We start from the raw sequence: 13,758 nt of genomic DNA on the forward strand, positions 1-13,758 counted from the left end.
TGACTGCCATCAGCGAGTGCTAAACAATGGTGTCAAGGAAACTTTAACGGAACTGAGATCTCGATTTTGGGTCACAAGGGGAAGATAAACTGTTGGAAAGGTAATATCGAAATGAGTGAATTTCAAGAAGACCGAAGGCAAGCATTATGCCGTCCCGCCAACTGCACCAAAGAAACAAATCCTCTAAACTTGAGTTGTGAGACGAACACAGTCTGCTGGCCGCCTTACACAAACTCCAGCCAAGCACGAGGCAGAATGTTTTGCGCAACCAAATTGTGACGTCATTCAAAATGGCGCCGAAAAGGTGAACCATGGATGGAAGGAACGAACGAAAAAACACGGGTCAGCTTTCGCTTGCAGGCACAGGGAACCTACGCGATAACAGGCAACCCAGAAGATTAGGAAGCGTTCTTCCTTCGTCGAACGCAATAACAGGTCGACAAAAAATGAATGAAATCCTTAGTTTATTTCAAAGGTTGTACCATACAAAATTTCATTCACTTCGCTCATTATACTTTCACATGTTATGTGATTGTTTCAATATATAGACATGGACTTTTAATGTGAATGTTACAATCGGCGAGATTTGGGGTCTCGTTTATATACCGAGCTATTTACCTCGCCGTTGTACAACGGCGAGATTTCTTTTCTCTAAATATACCGAGGCATTCACCTCGTCGTTGTACAACGGCGAGATTTATTTTCTCTCTCTCTATATACAGAGGCATTCACTTCGCCGTTGTACGACGGCGAAGTTTCGTTCTGTAACATATGTTGCTTAGATATTGCGAAGTTGTCGAATCTTTCCTCGTTCTGTGTATTGAAACAATCACATAATATGTGTCTTCGGCTTTATTCAAATATCCTCGATGGAACTGTCGCTCGACTCCTTTGACTTCTTTGGAACTGCAAGGCACCATCCCTTATGACTGCAAGAAAAATGGAGATATAATTACGGACCATTACGAACGATTTGAACTTCAAATCACTTAAAACAACGATTTTTATTTCGTTCAAGCGACAATCGCCCTAAGCTCCTGCTCGTTCAAGTGGCAAATACATGTTCATTTTAGCGTTCGAAATAGCGGCGGAACCGGTGGTCCTAGGGAAGGAAGGTTCCGGACCCACTTTAAATTCTATCACTGATGTGATCAAAACTAAAGACAACATACATCGCAGATTTAGTGGGTTAAATTTGCTGAATCCTACAAGCGCCTTAAATTAACTTGAAGTTGGATGAATGCAAGGTCAACATTTAGCGGGACTCACCGGTTCAGTTTGCACTTTTCGACCTATAATCGGAATTATACATTTTTAAAGTCATTTTATTTATCGTCAGGAAATCTCAGTTCAAATTCTCTATAAAAACTATCTTTTGGTGCGAAAGGTTGCAGCTTCTGAGAGAGGATTTCTATTTGGATATTTACTTATTCGAAAGGCGCCTTCACACGGCAAACACAAGATGACAAACTCGAGTTGGAAAACAATAAACAGTTCGAAGAAGCTTCCTTTCAAAAGTCAAACCTGCACAAAAATAAAGTAATGAACAATAGCAACATGGCATCTCATACGAGAGTAATATCGCAGTGGAATGCAAGAGGAATTGCGGCTTCCTTCCTGTTACAATAAATTCTTCATTGGCGAGAACAAAACAGAAAAGTAAACGAAAAAGTTTTGAATTTCATCGATGAACTTGAACGCAGCTGTTTTCTCGTCTGCTGCCGCCATCTTGTACAGTTCTTCCGCACAAATGATGTAAAATCACGTGAAGAGAATGCTGCATTTGATTGTTCAAAAGTGAACAACTGATGTTTGACAGCCATTCACATGTCAAATATGCATTTGCCAAGAGAGAAAAGTTGGCGACTGAGAGTAAGACAAGTTCTATTTGCTGCCAACAGTTTGTCAACTGTCATTACGAAGTTCACAGAAACCAATTCGAGTTTGCGAACTTGAGTTTGTCAACTTTTGTTTGCCGTCTATTAAAAGGCGCCTTAATGAGCACAAGTGAAATCATGAGCTATAGGAAAAATGCAGTTCGAGTAAATTAAGTTTGATTTCTGTCAAATAAAGTCAAATCAAACTCACAGTGAAGTAATGTTGTCTTTTCTCGTCGTTTTCTCCCTAAATTTCGTAAACAAACAGTCCTATCGAATTCGGTCTTTCCCAGGCGGTATTTCCAATGGCTTAGTAATCGGGCCAAGGCGTGGCAGCTAAGCGCTTGAAGTTATCCCCCCAAAACGACTTTGAGTTGACACTAGCGCGCTTAGAGCTAGCACCTGGGATTCGAAGAGTACGCACGGTTACTATAAGACTTAAATTAAAGAATGCTGGCGGTATAGTTCTGAATCAAACAAGAAATATATGGGGAGAAACGATCATGAAAGACGAAAGACTACAGTACTTCAGTATGAGTAATTCAACTTTATTTGAGATAAATGTAATCTTTACTTATCTGAAACTCATTTTTCCTATAGCCCATGGTGAAACCAGAGGGAGGACCTTACCAAACAGCTGATGGGCGGCAGCACAAGCCCGGTGTGATCCGACAATATTCGCATCCCGGCGGTATTCTCTTGCTCAATTCATATTCAGACTACAGGGGGGGAAAATGAGCAGAAGAAAAACTCAGTAGAGGAGATTTTAAGTGAATGTTTACTTAACGTTTTGGATCGTGCAGAGTGGTTCACTATTCGTTTTTACTATAAACTAGCTGTTTTTTTGTTTTTGTTTTTTTAATGCATGCATAAGGCTTATAATGGAAGGCTGCCTATCACCCTAAGCAAATGTATACGGCGAATAAGCGTAATCTTCCATACTTAATTAGAGTACGCGATTCACTACTGGTGCCACGTTTTAAAACACGTTTTATGAACGACTCAGTCGCATACAGAGGCTCTGTGCTTTGGAACATGCTGACTTCCAAATATACTGATCTTGTTGATACAAGCAATTATAATCTTGACAAAAAGCTCAATACTTTGGAACGTTTTAAGGCTGTTAAATTCAACAAATTATCAGCCTCTACCGCTTGCTTTGAACTTGAAGATTTTGTATATCTTTGAATGTAAGCTAACTTGTTTCAAATCGCACTGATAGCATTTTAATATGCTTTTACACTGCATTTAATTGCATTTGTTAGTTCTACTTGCATTTAATTTAGTAGTAATGTATTGTACACGACCCCACAAGCTTACAGCTTTCATATACATCGTAATTAAATAAAGGCAACCAACCTACCCACCAACCTACCTAACGTCATGGAACAACAACAAGCTTTATTTACATGACTATAACAAATACAATATTGCAAAAGCTCTTCATAACTCATTATTGATTTGTTAACCAATTAAATAAGTAAATTAAGTGACTGAAGTCTTTGCTTATTTTAAACTATTCATACAGTAGAAGTAGTCATTCCGGAGAGAAGTTTATCTCTCAATTCGAAGCACGAGGAAACAAATGAAGTTAATTGAGTGTTTATAAAAAAGTAAGTTGAGTTCATTATATGCGATAGTAAAGTTTCTTTTGCTAATAGTAGAAAATGAATTTCATCTTCAATGGTTTCACAGTTGCAAACATTACAAACCCTTTCATTACGGGGTATGTTTTCGTATCTTCCTGTTTCAATCAAAAGCTTGTGGCTGCTTATTCTTAGTTTCACTAATGCTTTCCTAGAAGCGTTTTTCCTTGTGAGATCTAGGTAAGCAGAGGAGCCATAAGTGTTTTTGATTGCACTCACTTCCTTACGACTTCACCCCCGCCCCCTCCCCCTACAAAAAAAAAATCAACCGGTTCGGAGTGGAACGAGGCCTGGAGTTTGTTACACTTTTTAATGAGTTAGTTGACGCCATTATATTGCAACAAAGGGTTGACCGCCATTACAACAATTCGATGCTCTAGAAATTCTGTCAAAATGGTAAAGGAAAATGAAGAAAGTCAACCTTCTGGGTGATACATTAGATACAACAGTAATCCGCCTACGGAAAAGATAGCGGCTGTACATTTTACCACAATATCTTGCGAACCTAAGATAGCCAATAGGCACAAAAAAGCCAATTGTTTTTGTGTTTGCGAAATTTGTCCCTGTTCTAACGGGGAATCCGTTAGTTATCTCTCCCTATTAGTCTGTATGCGGTACGTTGTGTCACTTGAAAATTGTTTGCAGGAGAACCTGCAGCTGCAGTCAGTTGACACAGAAGGATGTGAAAGAGTGTTTATTGAAGTCAAATCTGGTAGTCTGTATTAATGGTGGCAAAGGAGACTCAAAGAATTCCTTTGTGTTAGCCTGTCTATGGGGGAATGAGTACAATGTAAGAGAAGGCGAAATAAATTTCCAGGTTGCGTTTTCGGTGTCGCCGTCGTTCTCGCTGTTTAATACCGAGCTTAAGATCCGACGACGGCGGGTGTCTATGACGGCGGGCGGAAGTAAAAAAAGTTGCCAAATAACTTCCGGACAGCCGTCGTGAAAAGTTTCCCGCCGTAGCGGGGTTGTTTACGACGTCAAAATGCCGAGTTTGCCGTCGCGTCTAAAACGTGAGTAAAATAATCCCATTTTAGGTCTTATTCGGCGAAATTCTTTGATATTTTCGATAGTTAAAGGTTTTTCAATCTTAGTGGATCGTTTTATTTGAGTATTTCACGAAGAGAAAAAGATTTTTAAAGGATGAATCTCCGTTTCATTTTGTCGATGTTGGCTGGCTGTCGATGACCACATGGAAAGCCGCTGTGGCTCTGTCACGAAGCCGCCAATTGCAAACCACAGCCAGTAAGTTTTCTTTTTTTCTTGATGTACTGTTAGGAATATGTATTAAAGTCAATCATTAAATACCCTGTTTGAATTCTGTTGTGTTGTAGCTAAATTAGACGAGTCGTCCTTCATCGAAATAACGAGTCAACATCAGGAGCCCATTATAGGCTCCTGGTCAACATTCAACATTAATCTCGGCTCAGTTTGTTGACAACACAAAATTGAGCTTGTTTTGATCCAGATCCATCCGACAGTTTTGAATTAACAAGGAAAAAGGCGAAGGAATCATCGCAGAACCAAGTTTTGGTCTATGCAACATTTAATGAAGAAGATACATTATTTCAACTATGTTCCATTAAGTCATATTAAATCATGTCGTGGCACGACGTGATTATGGCTCTGGAATGGTGCGATGATTTAACGAATTGTTATATTTACAAGTTTGTTTTAAATCTGGTTTGGAATTGTCTGTATGCATATTTACATGTTGTCTTGTTACCTGCATTGAAAATATGTAATTTTAAATGGCAGAATCTTTATGGAATGGGTAGAAGAAAAACAAAAATCTGGATTTTTCGACTTATTTTAATCGTATAAGAGAAGAAATCGGCCCTCTGAAATTTCTCCGTCGTCGAAGCTTTCAAGGAGAGGGCCACGAGCCGATCTAAACGAAGCTATAACTACAATAAAAATTATTGAACCCTTTCTTCAACTCGTAGCCGTCCTCCGGTCGGTTTCTTAAGGTTTACTTTTCACGCCTTGCGACGGCGGCCTCTCCCCAGTTTTCCACGGTCATAGCTGCCGTCGCAGACACCCGCCGTCGTCGGATCTTAAGCTCCCTAATGTCCCTCAGATTGCAAATGCGGCCGACGATCGATTTTGTAAATTGAACGATGACTGTGACAAGTTAACTCAGGCTTGCATTAGAAGAAACCATTAAAACGATTCCATTATCGTAGAAATACACAAATACACCGAAGTAAATGCAATTTTAAAATGAATACATATCCACTAGTTAGCTTTTCTTTTCTTTCATCGATCTCTTACCTTGGAATCGTCGTTCTCATAAAGTGAACGAAACCGTTGCTGCAAATTCAAGGCCATTGTCATGGAAACAAGGCAAAGCAGGACAAGTGCCACTCGCGGGTTCATCGTGTCTAAAAAAAAAGCCACTGTCATTAGAATCACATGAGAAATTGAAAACGTTTGCTACTCTACAAATTTCTGTTCTCTTGATAGTTACCTGGAAAGGTTCCCTGAATCGCGGAATGGTCTATTCTGAAAGCACGACCTCTCCTTTTATGCAGAAACTCCTTGTCAATATTTTAGCGACGTTACGTTTAACTTATTATTTCCTTTTCATTTTCTCATAATACAATGATGAAACCACAGCCATCCTGTTTACCGGGTCCAACATCATTTTAACACGTTCAAATCAAAATGTTTGCTACTCTACAAATTTCCGTTCTCTTGTTGGTTTACCTGGAAAAGCTCTCTGAGTCGCGGAATGGTCTATTCTGACAGGGCCGGCGATCTCTCCTTTTATGCAGAATCACCTTCAGTTGTCAATATTCTATAGACGTTAGTTAAGTTTAACTTATATTATTTCCTTTTGATTTGTTCTTAATACAATGATGAAACCACAGCCATCCTATTGGCCTGGTCCAACATAATTTTAACTTGCCGCACAAAAACGGGAAAAAATGACTGTTAGATTCCTGCACGTTCAAATTAAAACGTTTGCTACACTACAAATTTCTGTTCTGATATTTACTTTGAAAAGTTCTCTGAGTCGCGAAATGGTCTATTCTGAAAGCACGACCTCTCCTCTAATGCAGAATCACCTTGTCAATATTTTAGCGACGTTTATTTTAACCCTTTATCTCCTTTTCATTTGTTCACAATACAGTGATGAAGCCACAGTCATCCTGTTCGCCTGGTCCAACATGACTTTAATTTGCCGCACAAGAACAGGAATAATAACTGATAAATTCTAGCACGTTCAAATTGTTTTGAACCATTTGGACGAACTGAGGTTTTGATAAATCAACAACAATCGCATTCTTTGCTCGAGATTCATCTCCCACGGCTTCATGCCACAGCTATAGCTTTCTTTTTCATGATAATGCTTCAACAACCTACTTAAAACTGAAATATCAATGTTTTTCGGCCAGGGGGAAAAAAACGCAAAAGTTCCGGTGGTTCAGAAGGTTGAATCACGTTCACGCATGGACACTCTTTATTATTTTACTTTATTTTATTTTATTCTTCAAGGACCTTTTCCATATGTTGAGGTTGAGATTAGTTTAAATTTAAGAACAAACTACGAACATTACCCAGGCTGAGAGTCATTTAAGAACATTTTTATGCGGAGTTAAGTTCGGTTTATGTTCACCAACGTTTCGGCAGTGCTGCCTTCTTCTAATTCGTACCCAGATCTCCCACATTTCGACATTCCCGAACCGACTGAGATCAGGGTCCGAGATTAGCCTCCTTCAGGGTGGCATGCCAACATGTCAACATGCCACCCTGAAGAAGGCAGCACTGCCGAAACGTTGGTGAACATAAACCGAACTTAATAGCGTTAGAGAATACCAAAACCTTTTGTATCACCTGAGCAAGACGCTACACAGTTTTAACAATACCAAGAGCATTTTTATTCCAACCAAATATTTTTGAAATGAACAATATAAATACGGATAAAATAATACACGTAAAACATGCGGTCGTTGCGGTGCTTGGGCTATTGAGCTTTTACGTTATTAAAGACACCGCAAACCGGACAAAATTAGGGCAACATTCAAACTTAAGAATGTTTCGTCGTGACGTTTCTTCCTTTGTGGTTTATTTAACAAAAAGATTTCATTTTGCCGCGCGTCTGTACTCTGACGCACAGATGACGTCAAAACGTGGTAAGAACAAGGAAGTGCGGCTCGTAGCGTGATTGATGTTCTCACTTTTTGGCGTCATCTGTGCGTTATCAGAATACAGACACCCGGAAAATTGGAATCTCTTTGTTTTATATGATAACCAAGACATATGACCACATTTCGTGAGCGAGCATCACGTTAACTGAGCAGCCGGAGTAAAAACCTTTCAAGTAAAACTTTAGACTACTACACACACGCAATTGAGATCCTGTAAATTATAGTATAATCCGAAACAATTTCACTAACAAAATTCGCCAAACTAACCTTTATTCCAGAAGGAATTTCTGACCCCAAAATATAACAGCACGTCAGTCGCTTTACTAAAAAAGCTGATCACAGTTTGTCTTTCCTCCGAGAAATCGCTTGATTGTCCTCCCCGTTCTCTACGAGCGATTTTATGTTAGGGAAAAGGTTCTTTGCGAAATAGAGCAGTTTTGACCAAAATACAGAGTGCTCCCGGCTTTAAATGAGACCAACCCCAGCTGCAGTATACGTTTTTGTATTTAGTTGACGCAAACATCATGTATTCTCATCACTTTTTTCTAAATAGTTCTTACGGTGTAAGTCGACAGAATTTGCTCAAACATCAAGAAAGTTTGTATTTGGTGATCACTTCCCATTTTCTCCTGACCTTTGTGTCAGATCAAGAGTGTTTATGTAAGGAGAAATTAGATCTTGAAAAAAACTTTATCAGAGCTGACTGAATGGATTAAAGAAACAGAGCCTTTTCCGAAAAGTTGACATATTTGTCGAAATAACATCCGTCAGGTTACGAAAATCAAAAGCCGGGCAATGACAACTAAGCACGAGCCAAGCTTAAGTTATAACATAATGTCCGCTATCACATTTATTGCTTAACCCAGAAACAGCGAAACATATTGCTTCTACATGACAGCTTACCAACGTCAAAAAACATAAATATATTTTCAGTACATACCTCGCTGAGCTTTTCTGGTAGCAGGAACCAGTGTAGGTAGTATTTATAGCAAGTCTGCAGGTCCAGATCAAGACGGTGTAGTCGATTTGCCACTATAAGACGAGCGTAAATTATGGTAAATTTGTTTTATGGTCACAAGTGAAAACTGAAGCCCTCCCTATTTCCAGCGCGGGAAAGAGATCGAACTTGACCAGTAGAAAGGTGACATGAAATTAGAAATCATTTTAAGACATTGGAGGTACGTGTTTCAACTAATTATTGACAACCGGACAACGCAAGTCCTTTGTTTAATAAACAGGAATGAACAATGAAGAAAAGGAAGTGAAATTAAGAGTTAACTTTTTTTTTGATAAGGCATCTTATATCAAAGGTGGTTGGAAACGGGAATTTAAAATAAATCGGTTAGCCCACTGATAAGGCGGGTTTGATAAACCACGTCTTATTCCTAAGTAACAGCAAACCGAACGGCTAGTAGACTTCGAGATATAATAGTGTTGATGGGAACCGGCTCAATAGACCAGGATGATTGTTTGCGGCAAATTTACTAACAATATAGCTAGTGCGATTGCATTGAATAAATGTTGATGCAAACAATCAACCTTTCTCTCAAAATAGGCCATTTCCGAGTTGCCTGTAGCCTGCTTTTCAAACCGAGGGTATGTGCGAAATCTTTCATATGAAAATGAGTTTTTATTCACATGTAAATAAAACTCATTTTCATATGAAAGACTTCGCACCTGCCCTCGACTTAAAAATGAGGCTGCAGGCAACTCGGAAATGGTCTATGGAGAGTCTTAATGCAGGATTGCAGCTTTCATAGTGCACTCTTTAAAAGGATGCATGATGGTGACGTTAATTGTATCGACTGGAGGAGAAATTCGTTTACTGTCACGAGCAGAAGTAGTGGAAGAAAGAAGGCAGTTGACCAGACTAATTAACGCGGGGACGTCTTCTTCCCATTAAAATCGTGGCCAAAGTAAATGCGGCTCATATTCTGGAAAAAAAACAATGGGTGATACCGAAACGTTCAAGTTGGTTGTCTTCTCATCGGTAACCGTTGTGAGCCAAGCCTTATTAGAAGATGGACAATGCTGGCGATGCACTGGGCGGAATCAACAACCAAAGCAGAATAGAGGGCAAGACAAGTCGATTTTGTCCTTAATGCCGACCGGAAAAGACATCTGTGGTTCTACTTTGATGTAGATTACAACAAACTTCTATACCTGAATCAATAGGTTACTGAAGTAAAAGAAAGCAATTAGAAAACGATCTCTCACAACGGCTCTGTTTCCTAACTCCAAACTAAGAATATTGAAACCAACTTAGTTAATGCATTTATGTCTCAATTTGCCACGAACAAAACATATATGCGTTGCCTTTTACAGCAGTGGCCCCTGGCTTATATATATATTTTCACTTTCCAGTTAATCTTCTGTTTCACCAGAGATGCATCATTTGGTCGGCCGCGCTTATAGAACGAGGTAAACATGTAGGTTTCCTTCGCCCCTATTTTCATTTCCTTTCACTTAAAACGCATAACGGCGCTCATAAAGAACGAGATATCTAGCCGATTGTAATGTTTTGTTTCGCAAGATACGCATTAGTTAGTTTCCCACACTAAAGAACGAGGAAAACATATAGTTATCAGATTTATATTTGTTTACTTTCCAACTTATATTCTGTTAACGAACCGTGTACGAACCGAAAAGTGCCTTTACAATCTGCACAAACCGTACGGATCGCCCGTGGGGGGGGGGGGGGGGGGGCTCCCATATGGAACAGACGGGGATGTTCATCGAAAATTTTGAATTTAACCCCTAAAAGAGACCATCTGGGCGTGGCTCAAGCTTTTTGTGACCCTCAAAGGAGACCAATCTGGGCGTGGCTTAAGCAAATTTTGACCCCTAATGCGATAAACAAAACAAGTTAAAAAGAAAATTTGACTTCTGTTTCTCTTCGCGTAATTCTGTGTTTCTTCACGGAACCCTAAACGAGACCTTGGCGGCTTAAAATATTGGCGAAGGAGGAATCCCCATAGATAGTGTTATACGATAAAAAATAGACTCTTTTCAAAGTAAAAGTTTCAAAGTTGTTTTTATCAAATTTGGTCCTTATTCGGATACTTTAATCATTAAACGGTATTTCATTGCTGATAATTACTCTCAAATACTGCGGTTTGAATAACAATAATTTTAGTGTGTAGTTATTCCATTTACTTGTGTTTTATTAAGAGAATTAAGGTGAATCGTGTAATGAAAGTCACCAAGAAGAGACACTTTGCCTTCTTAGCTGGACTTCTTGGAACTGTTCAGATTATCCTTAATTGTGCTTTACAAGTGACACAGTTGAAACCGTGTTAGTCATATCTTTCAACGCAATAGTTTGTTGTAGACATAATTTTAGTTATGCTGATCAAAAGTTGTTTTCTTCTGGTACCAATTCAATGTGAAGCAAAAGTCTTGTTTTGAAGTGTTTTGAAGTGTTTCCTCGGAAACAGTACCAATGAATAGTTACGCCCGAATTGGTTTTTAAAAAGTAACAATAGGTTGTTTATGCCTTGTCAACACTCATTTTCTAAGTTTTTACCTTTAGTTGTCTTGTTGCCAGAACATGACTGGAAATAACTTGCTTATTCGTTTTTGGTAGTTTTTGGTGTAATTCCGCGTGTTTCGGGTTGAATTTGTACCAGTTAACTTTTACCCTTAATGACTTTTAATCTATAAGTAATTACTACGGAAATACCTATTGTACCAGATCTGTTGTACCAACACGTACTGTACTTTTAATTAAAGCTAAACAAGGTTGTAAGCGCGTGGCAAGTTAATTTATGGAAAAAGGCGGAACCAAGATTCGGACAAGAAGGTTGTGTTCTATTTTAAGTTTCCGTTGTAAAGTGTTGTTATGTGATTTCATTTAATGTTTGATTTCTCTTGTATTTAGCCAAGAATGTTCATTTGTAAAAGATGAAAATGTTCCTTGTAATTTTTGTATTGATCTCTTCACTTTGTTTTGTTCAGATCGTTTGGCGATGACATTGAAAATTGAAGTAGAATGTCGTTTCGGTCACTGAAAGTTACTAGAAGGAAAATATGTAAATTGTTTTGGTGCGCAAGCGTACTTTCGCTTAAGAACTACTGCGCAAGGCATTACGTTAGCCTAAATTTATGATTGATGAGATTTTGACAGCTGATTGACAGTTCCCGACAAATTCCGCTTGGACGATATAAAAGCGATGAGATTAATCTGTTCTTGGCCTTTACATCTTGATCTTGTCAGAAGAAGTTCATTAGTGTGATCAATAAATAATCAAAGGACTGAAGACGTGGTTGTACTTCTTGAAGCTTGATAACATGTAGAAATAATAGTACAACAATAAGATAAGATAAGATAATACTTTATTGAAAACTCCCAAGAGGGGCTTTTCGGTGATCAATACATCAGGGATAAGCTTATTATATACAAATTAGCTGGAACTTGTACTTCTTGAAGCTTGATAACATGTACAAATAATAGTACAACAATAAGATAAGATAATACTTTATTGAACACTCCCCAGAGGGGCTTTTCGGTGATCGATACATCAGGGATAAGCTTATTATATACAAATTAACTGGAACAGTTTGTACGTATGAGTGAGACAAGTTTTGAATTTAAAATTGATCGAAGTTGTTCAGGAAGTGTGATGAACGCATTTAGTTTCGGAAGTTCAAAGTTCGAGGTCTGAAGTCTGAAGTCCGAACTCTGAAGTCTGAAGTCTGAAGTCTGAAGTCCCTTGTCGGCCACGGTACCTTTCGGCTTTCCGCAAAATGGCGAGCTCATTGATGTCATCAATGGACGCTTATCGTAGCGCTTGCCAAACGTATCTGTCTAAACGGCTTGGAACAAAAAGTAAACTGAGTTATTCAAGTGAAGTTACAGCCCATGTTATGCAAACGATTGAAACGATTCACCCTGATAATGTTCTGGACCATAAGGCCTTTCGAGTCCTTGGAATCGGGAGTGGAGATGGTACCTGCGACATTGAAATTCTCAAAGCTATTGCTACAAGTCTTCGTTCATCGTGTAAAGAAAATCAGAAGCCTTTCATTCACGCCTGTATTGTAGAACCCAACGCGTCTTCAATGCAAATTTTTAAAAAGAAGGTCTCGCCATTACCCGAGGAGCTAGCTAAACTAGCCGAGATGTCATTCGAATGGCGAGAGAACACTTTTGAAGAATTCTTCGACATATATAATTCTTCGCAATCGGAAAGTGAGCCGTATCACATTGTCCATTTTATTTCATCATTGTATTACACCGATGCAGAAGAGTCGCTTTTATCGTGTTTCAGTATGCTAGCTGCTGGAGGTGCCATAGTCTGTTCAGTAGCGGGTAGCCAAGACTTTTGGTTGAAACAATCGCGGAAATTTCGTGGGTTGATCTCAAATTCTGACAACATATGCATATATACTACAGACGAAGTCATTGCCATAGCGGAACGGAATGGCTGGGAATATGAAGAACTGCCTAAACTTCACTTTCAAATTGACATCACTAGTTGTTTTGACAAATTCTCACAAACTGGTTGTTTATTGCTGGATTTTATCACGCATCGAATCAATTTCCGAGAAACCGCTGATCCGTCATTGCACAGGGAATTTATGGATTCCTTAAGCGAAATTTCCACTTCTGACCACAGCGGAAGAAAGTTAGTATTTGAGGAAGTCGCGACTGTCGCCATATATAAATAAGGGAGATGGCGGTGAAGAAAACTATCGCAACTCGGTCTGGGGCAGACAAGTATTTTGCAAGGTTGCTTTGGAAAACGGCTGATACGACAAAGTACTTTTTAAAACACACTTCTAGTAACACACAAATAAAAAGCTACCAAATCAGCTCTCTTAAAGCCAGGTACTGTTGTAGCGGGCATAATTCGAACATCATTTCGTTGCCCGAGCATAATATTGAGCATAATATGCGATTTTTACGAGAGCAGTATAGGAGTTGGCGGTACGAAATCATCTTCAAAATGATTTCTCACCTCCAACTTGTATACTACAAATTCATCTGTTGGGCCAAAATTATGAAACTTTCTGGGCCAGTTATTTAAACAAAGTCTAACTTAGGCCGCGGCTAAAGACGATCCGTGGGCCTCCAAATCT

At 39.0% G+C, this 13,758-nt stretch overlaps 1 protein-coding gene and 1 long non-coding RNA gene across 2 annotated transcripts; one reads left to right on the forward strand and one right to left on the reverse strand.

The window, feature by feature from the left end:
• Positions 1-522: 522 nt before the first annotated feature.
• On the reverse strand, positions 523-6,574 carry LOC146485799 (uncharacterized). The gene is made up of 4 exons (XR_014863362.1): positions 6,525-6,574; positions 5,798-5,907; positions 2,508-2,596; positions 523-929 (listed from the first exon to the last, which is right to left on the reverse strand). It is a non-coding gene; the product is annotated as an uncharacterized LOC146485799 (long non-coding RNA).
• A 5,849-nt stretch (positions 6,575-12,423) lies between these two features.
• On the forward strand, positions 12,424-13,347 carry LOC146485800 (histamine N-methyltransferase-like). The gene has a single exon (XM_085102935.1). The coding sequence runs from the start codon at positions 12,424-12,426 to the stop codon at positions 13,345-13,347; it is 924 nt and encodes a 307-aa protein (XP_084959061.1).
• The last annotated feature ends 411 nt before the right edge of the window (positions 13,348-13,758 follow it).

This window comes from Pavona decussata, unplaced genomic scaffold (assembly GCF_977016875.1).
Source record: "Pavona decussata unplaced genomic scaffold, jaPavDecu1.1 SCAFFOLD_25, whole genome shotgun sequence".
NCBI classification, from domain to species: Eukaryota; Metazoa; Cnidaria; class Anthozoa; order Scleractinia; family Agariciidae; genus Pavona; species Pavona decussata.